Source organism: Tupaia chinensis, unplaced genomic scaffold (assembly GCF_000334495.1).
Source record: "Tupaia chinensis unplaced genomic scaffold, TupChi_1.0 Scaffold000182_1, whole genome shotgun sequence".
NCBI lineage: Eukaryota > Metazoa > Chordata > Mammalia > Scandentia > Tupaiidae > Tupaia > Tupaia belangeri.
The window spans coordinates 5,040,679-5,050,007 of NW_006159657.1; the positions used below are offsets into that span (position 1 = coordinate 5,040,679).

Below are 9,329 nucleotides of genomic sequence, written 5' to 3' on the forward strand. Positions count from 1 at the left end.
GGGTAGCACTTGACATGGTATTGAGAACAGGAGGGAAAATGGAACACCGAAGTGTCGTCTGCCCCCTGGTGCCCTATTTACGAACGTACAGATGACAACTCTATCTTGTAGATTGTTGCAGCTGGCGTAGAATTTAACATTAGCTTTTCTGTTCTTCAGTGGATCTGTTAGTGGCTCCTGCTCTGAAACATCATTTATCCAGAGTGTTTGAAGTATTGGTTCAACCGATTTCATTCCCTTAATCAGAAAACTGGTCATTTTACCCTTTGTTGAAATGAGTTTGCATTGACAGTTCCCTTCTGACTCATTTCGCCCTGGTCTCTTGTGTTGCAGTTCCTCAGTTCCATGGGTTTTTTGTGGGTGTTTTTTGTTTTTCTTTTTTCTTGGAGAGGTTTTTGCTATAGGGTGCATGCGCTCGCTAGACAGACAGAGAGAGACAGAAAGCGAGAAATCACTCCCCGAGGTGGAGATGGCCACACTGCAGTCCCTTCTCCTCCATTCTCCTCTCAGGATCTTGGGCATGCACGCACATGCGCCCGGTGTGAGTTTAAGCCACCAGGTTCAGGACTTGAACCGCAGTTAACCACATGAGAGTCCAGCGGCATAGCTGTTAGGCTAACTGCTGGTCCCTTGTTTTGTTTTGTTTTGTTTTGTTTTGTTTTGTTTTTTGTTTTGTTTTTTCATGGTTGCTGTTTCCTTGATGTAGGTGCAAGCCCCCAGAGGGAAGAGACCCAGCTCATACGTCTTTACTGTCTGTCATATCTGTCACAGATCAGACTCATAGCATTTGCTGCTTCATGAATTAATTGTGCCATACTTTAGAGGTTTTGGAAAATAAAGACTACAGCAAACCTGGCTTATTCCTCCTGTAGTTATTGAGGGTCTTGTCATGATGAAATGCTGAACTGCAAATCTTAGTCATAATATGATTTTCTAGATCTACAAGGCATAGAACACTGAGCTACCTTGAAGACAGGTACTATCAAGTGGTCACGTTTATGTTCAGAGTACCTGTCCCAGCATGCTGGAGCACTCCATAAACATTTTTAAATAAATGCATGAATGAATAATGAATACTGTTCCAGAGGCATAATCTGAAATGTTGGGTTTTGTTTGTTTGTTTTAATCTCAGATAGATATTTGGTTTCTTCTATTAACCTTGACTTTCCTTTAAAATTGGAAGTGTTTAATGGGACTTCCCATCTGGAGTTTCTTAAATCAAAGTTCTATCACATAAGCATTTTCATTTTCTTAATTTTTTTTTTTTGAGAGATTTTTGCTATAGAGTATGTGCACTCCCCAGAGAGACAGAGAAACAGAAAACAAGAAATCACCCCCCGGGTGGCGTGCCACAATCCCTTCTCCTCCATTCTCCTCTTGGGATTTTGGGCATGCATATACACATGTGCCTGGTGTGAGTTTCAGGCTGCTGAGTCCAGGACTCGAACCAGTCAGTCATGTGAGAGTCCAGTGCCTTAACTACTATGCCTCCTGCTGGCCTCTAATCATTGACTTTTAACCATCCTTTTTTATGATATCTTGAAGATATTTTAATATCAATAATTTAAATTATTTGTTAATACTCAATAACACGTTAGTTTTACAGTCTCAGTAATCTCACCGTGGGATTTTTTACATGCTTATTTCATGTCTTAAAGTATTTGAAGATGGAATAAAAAATTAAGCAACTGCTTTTCTTGACTCCAGAGGATCGGGAAATAGTACCCAACCAAGACGTTTTTTCTGTTTCCTTTACTTATCACTTATCTTCGTATACTTCTTTTTTGAAGTTTGCTTGTTTATTCCGTGAGAGACAGAGAACAACACAGCACCCCAGCAGGGTGCCGGTAGCACAGTCCAACCCCACAGCTTTGTCCAGCCTGGGTCACGGGCACACACGTGCCCAGTGTGCTCAGGGTGGTCTAGGTGTGAACTGCAGCCTGTCCCATGTGGGTCAGCCTCCAAGTGTCACATTTTACTCTGTCCAGCCCCTCTCTGCATACCCGCTGCTAGTCCACTTTTTATGTTCTATCCTCTTTTGCCGTCTCGGTACCTGGATCGTTTTCAGCATGAGAATTTACAAAGTGCTAAAACCTAGCATTTTGAAATGAATGTTTTGAACATTTGAAGTGTTTTCTCTCCTAGGGAAAAGGCTACCATGGTTGTTCCCGAAGAAAGAGAAGGTAGAGATGAAACAAACCTCGACTTGGTAAGAGGCACAGCAACTACGAATGTTCCCACCGACACCCGCAAAGCTGGTGAGTCTTCCCCTTTGCCTTTGCCCTTTGCCAGCATCCCTGTTGCCTGTAAAGGAGCCTACAGTGTTCCAGAGTTACTCTGCAGAGGCTCAGTTTTTCTCAACCAACTTAAAAACGGGGACTGGCCCAGGGAGAGGATTGTCTGCTCTCATACTCCAGCCTTAGCTGTGCTGTTTACTAGCCGCGTAACCTCCCAGGAGCACGGGTGTTGTATCATCTGTAAAATAAGTGGGGTTGAGTTCTAGGCATCCCAGCTCAGAACGAGTTATGTTAGTACTTATAAACTTGGTTGTTTGAGACTCAGAATATACTTTCGCAAAGGAAATCTGATGAGTGGCGAGTAGGTTCTTATCTTTAACCCAAAGAAGCTGACTCAGAGCAGCTGAAAGAAGCTTCTCTTTCCTTCTCCTGCCTCTTCCCTGGGAGTGTACACAGGGCGGTGCACATTCCTACTCCCTTTCTGTCTTTGTTTGCTACTTCTTGGAACCTCTCCAGATCCCAGGTGTCTGACACTATTGCTGTACAGTAGAACTGGGGTATGCCACTGGGACCCACTGAATTCCAAGTGTGTCCGGATGTAGAAATAACCATTTCCCCCTCCCCAAATTCCCATTTTCTCACAGCAGCAGCTGACGTCAGCCAAGTGGCATGAGAAAAGCAATATGACCAAATTGGTTTAACCTTTGGTGAGGTCAAGTATGTTAGAGCAGTGGGTCTCAGAATTTAGTAACTTGGTATGCTCAGATGCTTGTCAAAACTTCAGATTCACAGGCTTCAATCCATGATAATTCTGTTAGTGGATCGGGAATGAGCTTAGCATCCCAAGGGCTTCTGATGGAGGTGGTCTTTGAACATACTTTGGGAAACGGTGCCTCAGAGCATCTATGTCTTATTCAGAAAAGATTGTTATTAGCTCAGCTAGGTTGGAGATATTTCATGAAGAACTGCAGAATATTAGGCAATATGAAGGAAGAGGACTGAACACACGGAAAGCTATTCATTGATGTCTGCCCTTTGAATTCAGTCCTTTAATCCTCATGTTATTTTCCTGTCACTCCTACAACAAATTACCACTAGCTTGGCAGCTCACAACATCACACATCTGTTATCTTACAGCTGTGCAGGTCAGAAGTCCACATGGGCCTCGCTGGCATGACTGTGTCCTCATGGAGGGTCCAGGGAAGACTTCCATTCTCCTGCTTTTTCCAGCCACTAGAGGCCACCTGCATTCCTTAGCTCATGGCCCCTTCCTAATCTTCCAACACAGTGATTTAGCATCTTTTCTCTTCTCTAGTCCCTCCCTCCTCGTTACTTCCAAAGACCCTTAGGCCTACCCAAATAATCCACTATAATCTCTCAATCTCAAAATGCTTGACTTAATCACATTTGCACAGTCCTTCTTACCATGTCACGTAGCCGGCATAGCTGTTAGGCTAACTGCTGGTCCCTTGTTTTTTTTTGTTTTGTTTTGTTTTGTTTTGTTTTTTCATGGTTGCTGTTTCCTTGATGTAGGTGCAAGCCCCCAGAGGGAAGAGACCCAGCTCATACGTCTTTACTGTCTGTCATATCTGTCACAGATCAGACTCATAGCATTTGCTGCTTCATGAATTAATTGTGCCATACTTTAGAGGTTTTGGAAAATAAAGACTACAGCAAACCTGGCTTATTCCTCCTGTAGTTATTGAGGGTCTTGTCATGATGAAATGCTGAACTGCAAATCTTAGTCATAATATGATTTTCTAGATCTACAAGGCATAGAACACTGAGCTACCTTGAAGACAGGTACTATCAAGTGGTCACGTTTATGTTCAGAGTACCTGTCCCAGCATGCTGGAGCACTCCATAAACATTTTTAAATAAATGCATGAATGAATAATGAATACTGTTCCAGAGGCATAATCTGAAATGTTGGGTTTTGTTTGTTTGTTTTAATCTCAGATAGATATTTGGTTTCTTCTATTAACCTTGACTTTCCTTTAAAATTGGAAGTGTTTAATGGGACTTCCCATCTGGAGTTTCTTAAATCAAAGTTCTATCACATAAGCATTTTCATTTTCTTAATTTTTTTTTTTTGAGAGATTTTTGCTATAGAGTATGTGCACTCCCCAGAGAGACAGAGAAACAGAAAACAAGAAATCACCCCCCGGGTGGCGTGCCACAATCCCTTCTCCTCCATTCTCCTCTTGGGATTTTGGGCATGCATATACACATGTGCCTGGTGTGAGTTTCAGGCTGCTGAGTCCAGGACTCGAACCAGTCAGTCATGTGAGAGTCCAGTGCCTTAACTACTATGCCTCCTGCTGGCCTCTAATCATTGACTTTTAACCATCCTTTTTTATGATATCTTGAAGATATTTTAATATCAATAATTTAAATTATTTGTTAATACTCAATAACACGTTAGTTTTACAGTCTCAGTAATCTCACCGTGGGATTTTTTACATGCTTATTTCATGTCTTAAAGTATTTGAAGATGGAATAAAAAATTAAGCAACTGCTTTTCTTGACTCCAGAGGATCGGGAAATAGTACCCAACCAAGACGTTTTTTCTGTTTCCTTTACTTATCACTTATCTTCGTATACTTCTTTTTTGAAGTTTGCTTGTTTATTCCGTGAGAGACAGAGAACAACACAGCACCCCAGCAGGGTGCCGGTAGCACAGTCCAACCCCACAGCTTTGTCCAGCCTGGGTCACGGGCACACACGTGCCCAGTGTGCTCAGGGTGGTCTAGGTGTGAACTGCAGCCTGTCCCATGTGGGTCAGCCTCCAAGTGTCACATTTTACTCTGTCCAGCCCCTCTCTGCATACCCGCTGCTAGTCCACTTTTTATGTTCTATCCTCTTTTGCCGTCTCGGTACCTGGATCGTTTTCAGCATGAGAATTTACAAAGTGCTAAAACCTAGCATTTTGAAATGAATGTTTTGAACATTTGAAGTGTTTTCTCTCCTAGGGAAAAGGCTACCATGGTTGTTCCCGAAGAAAGAGAAGGTAGAGATGAAACAAACCTCGACTTGGTAAGAGGCACAGCAACTACGAATGTTCCCACCGACACCCGCAAAGCTGGTGAGTCTTCCCCTTTGCCTTTGCCCTTTGCCAGCATCCCTGTTGCCTGTAAAGGAGCCTACAGTGTTCCAGAGTTACTCTGCAGAGGCTCAGTTTTTCTCAACCAACTTAAAAACGGGGACTGGCCCAGGGAGAGGATTGTCTGCTCTCATACTCCAGCCTTAGCTGTGCTGTTTACTAGCCGCGTAACCTCCCAGGAGCACGGGTGTTGTATCATCTGTAAAATAAGTGGGGTTGAGTTCTAGGCATCCCAGCTCAGAACGAGTTATGTTAGTACTTATAAACTTGGTTGTTTGAGACTCAGAATATACTTTCGCAAAGGAAATCTGATGAGTGGCGAGTAGGTTCTTATCTTTAACCCAAAGAAGCTGACTCAGAGCAGCTGAAAGAAGCTTCTCTTTCCTTCTCCTGCCTCTTCCCTGGGAGTGTACACAGGGCGGTGCACATTCCTACTCCCTTTCTGTCTTTGTTTGCTACTTCTTGGAACCTCTCCAGATCCCAGGTGTCTGACACTATTGCTGTACAGTAGAACTGGGGTATGCCACTGGGACCCACTGAATTCCAAGTGTGTCCGGATGTAGAAATAACCATTTCCCCCTCCCCAAATTCCCATTTTCTCACAGCAGCAGCTGACGTCAGCCAAGTGGCATGAGAAAAGCAATATGACCAAATTGGTTTAACCTTTGGTGAGGTCAAGTATGTTAGAGCAGTGGGTCTCAGAATTTAGTAACTTGGTATGCTCAGATGCTTGTCAAAACTTCAGATTCACAGGCTTCAATCCATGATAATTCTGTTAGTGGATCGGGAATGAGCTTAGCATCCCAAGGGCTTCTGATGGAGGTGGTCTTTGAACATACTTTGGGAAACGGTGCCTCAGAGCATCTATGTCTTATTCAGAAAAGATTGTTATTAGCTCAGCTAGGTTGGAGATATTTCATGAAGAACTGCAGAATATTAGGCAATATGAAGGAAGAGGACTGAACACACGGAAAGCTATTCATTGATGTCTGCCCTTTGAATTCAGTCCTTTAATCCTCATGTTATTTTCCTGTCACTCCTACAACAAATTACCACTAGCTTGGCAGCTCACAACATCACACATCTGTTATCTTACAGCTGTGCAGGTCAGAAGTCCACATGGGCCTCGCTGGCATGACTGTGTCCTCATGGAGGGTCCAGGGAAGACTTCCATTCTCCTGCTTTTTCCAGCCACTAGAGGCCACCTGCATTCCTTAGCTCATGGCCCCTTCCTAATCTTCCAACACAGTGATTTAGCATCTTTTCTCTTCTCTAGTCCCTCCCTCCTCGTTACTTCCAAAGACCCTTAGGCCTACCCAAATAATCCACTATAATCTCTCAATCTCAAAATGCTTGACTTAATCACATTTGCACAGTCCTTCTTACCATGTCACGTAGCATTTTCACAGGGACATCTTTAGGTGGTCATTATTTCACCCACGTCAGTCCTTGCTACTTAAAAGTGCAGTCCTTAAACCAACAGCATTGGAACCAGCAGGTGTCACGGTGGTTGATGTGCTGAACCTCCCGCATGGCCAGCTGTAGTTCAAGTCCCAGACCTGATGGCTTACTTTCTCACTTTCTCTCTCTCCCCCCTCTTTTCTCTGTCTCTCTCTGATGAGTGTACATTCTCTATAGCAAATTAAGAAATAATATTAGGTTGTTAGGAAAGTCATGACGTATTTTTCTGTTTTTCTGTGTAAAAATACGTCATGACTTTCCCAGCAACCCAATATAATAATAATAAATTAAATTAAATAATTCTAAAAAGAAATGTATAAATCAACAGCATTAGCATCACCTGGGGTCTTGTTAGAAATGCCGTCTTAGACCCCTTAGATCTCAGACCTACTGAATGCAGAATATCTGCTTTTTAACCTGGCCCCAAGTGTTTGTGTACACATTATAGTTTGAGATACTCTGTTCTCAGGGTTATTTTGTTCTTTCTTTTTTTTTTTTTTTTCATTTATATTCTTAGTGTTTGCTATAGCACATGTGCACTCACCAAGGAGTGATGAGAGAGAGGGAAAATGAGAACTTACCGCACCCCCACCCCCAAGAGCTTGGCTATACCCTTCTCCTCCATTTTCCTCTTAGGATCTAGGACACACATACATAGGTGACTGGCGTAAATTTCAAGCCACCACGTCTGAGACTCAAACCACAGAGTCAGGAATACGGGATTTAGTTCCTTAACCTCCATGCCACCTGCTAGCCTCAGGCATTGTTTTTCCCAATTTCTTCCACTCTCCCATCTCTGGACTCATTGGTAGAAGCTCTGTACTCAGCATTTTTAAACCTCCTCTGTGGATCAGGCTGCATCCTAGGAATTGATACAGTAACCAGCAAAGTGTGGTCAGTGCAACAAGAGGGAACCATTAAGGGACCTGCAGAGGGAAGACCACAGCAAATCAGTTTGTATCATGGATCATTGTAAGGAACTACCAGTAGATTCTGACTTCTCCTTAGCTCTGTTTAGCTTGAGGACATTGCCTCTGCTTTCTCTATGGACAAATCTTTTTGAAATTACAGAGAAGTGTGGAATAATAACACCTAGTATGACATTACCAGCCATCAGAGCTTAACAACAGAAACACAGATTCTTAAACTCAGTTATAGTCTGTTTTTGAGCATTTTTCCCTGGTAACGTTACTGAAACGTTACATTTTTTTGTAGGTGGCCAGGAACAGAACGGCACACAGCAGAGCATAATCGTGGATATGCGTGAATTTCGAAGCGAGCTTCCCTCTCTGATCCATCGTCGCGGCATTGACATTGAGCCCGTGACCTTGGAGGTTGGAGATTACATCCTGACTCCAGAAATGTGCGTGGAACGCAAGAGCATCAGCGATTTGATCGGCTCCTTAAACAACGGCCGCCTCTACAGCCAGTGCATCTCCATGTCCCGCTACTACAAGCGACCTGTGCTCCTGATCGAGTTTGACCCCAGCAAGCCCTTCTCCCTCACTTCCCGAGGTGCCTTATATCAGGAGATCTCCAGCAATGACATTAGCTCCAAACTCACTCTTCTCACACTCCACTTCCCCCGGCTCCGGATTCTCTGGTGCCCCTCCCCTCATGCAACAGCGGAATTGTTTGAAGAGCTGAAACAAAATAAGCCGCAGCCCGATGCAGCGACCGCCATGGCCATTACAGCAGATTCCGAAACCCTCCCCGAGTCAGAAAAGTATAATCCTGGCCCCCAAGACTTCTTGTTAAAAATGCCAGGAGTGAATGCCAAAAACTGTCGCTCCTTGATGACCCATGTCAAGAACATCGCAGAATTAGCAACACTGTCACAAGACAAGCTCACGAGTATCCTGGGGAATTCTGCCAATGCTAAGCTGCTTTACGACTTCATTCACACCTCTTACGCAGAAGTGGTATCGAAAGGAAAAATGAAAAAGTGACCAGCAGTAGCTGTTTTCTTATTCCGTGACTGTGCTCGTATGCTCTTCGTCAGCCGTAATAGGTCTTCGTTAATTATTAGCTCAGTATTTCATTCTCCTCCGTGGTGTTTAGCGGAGTACATTCTGTTGCCGAGATCAGTAGACCAGAAGCCAGGATGCTTTGAACTCTGCCCTGGTGGCCCCCGTGTACTTCCACGTGCCCGCTCTCCTGCCTCCCAGCACTGTCCACACCAGGCTGGTATACTCCATTTTTAAATGAAGTCTGTCAGGATGACGGAAGGTTTCTATGAGTGTTCATAGAAGGCCATTTTAAAGCAAGCAGAAATTCGTTGGGACCAGCAGATGGTGTAATGGCTACGTCACTGGATTCCCACGTAGTCGGCTGTGGTTCTAGTCCCTGTCTCAGCAGCTTAAAACTCACACCAGGCACATGTGCGTGCATGCCCAAGATCCCGAGAAGAGAATGGAGAAGAAAGGATTATGGCATGGCCATCCCCCCATAGGGTGATTTCTTGCTTTCTCTCTGGCAAGCACATGCACCCTATAGCAAAAATCTCTCCAAAAAAAAAAAAAAAAAAA

At 43.9% G+C, this 9,329-nt stretch overlaps 1 protein-coding gene across 1 annotated transcript in view; it reads left to right on the forward strand.

The window, feature by feature from the left end:
* The window catches only part of ERCC4 (ERCC excision repair 4, endonuclease catalytic subunit), a 38,662-nt gene extending 29,490 nt beyond the window's left edge, over positions 1–9,172 (forward strand). Inside the window, exons 11-12 of the mRNA XM_006146600.2 lie at positions 2,146–2,258; positions 8,017–9,172. Coding sequence (XP_006146662.1) covers positions 2,146–2,258; positions 8,017–8,750 — 847 coding nt within the window. The 3' untranslated portion in view covers positions 8,751–9,172. The remainder of the gene's footprint in view (positions 1–2,145; positions 2,259–8,016) is intronic.
* The last annotated feature ends 157 nt before the right edge of the window (positions 9,173–9,329 follow it).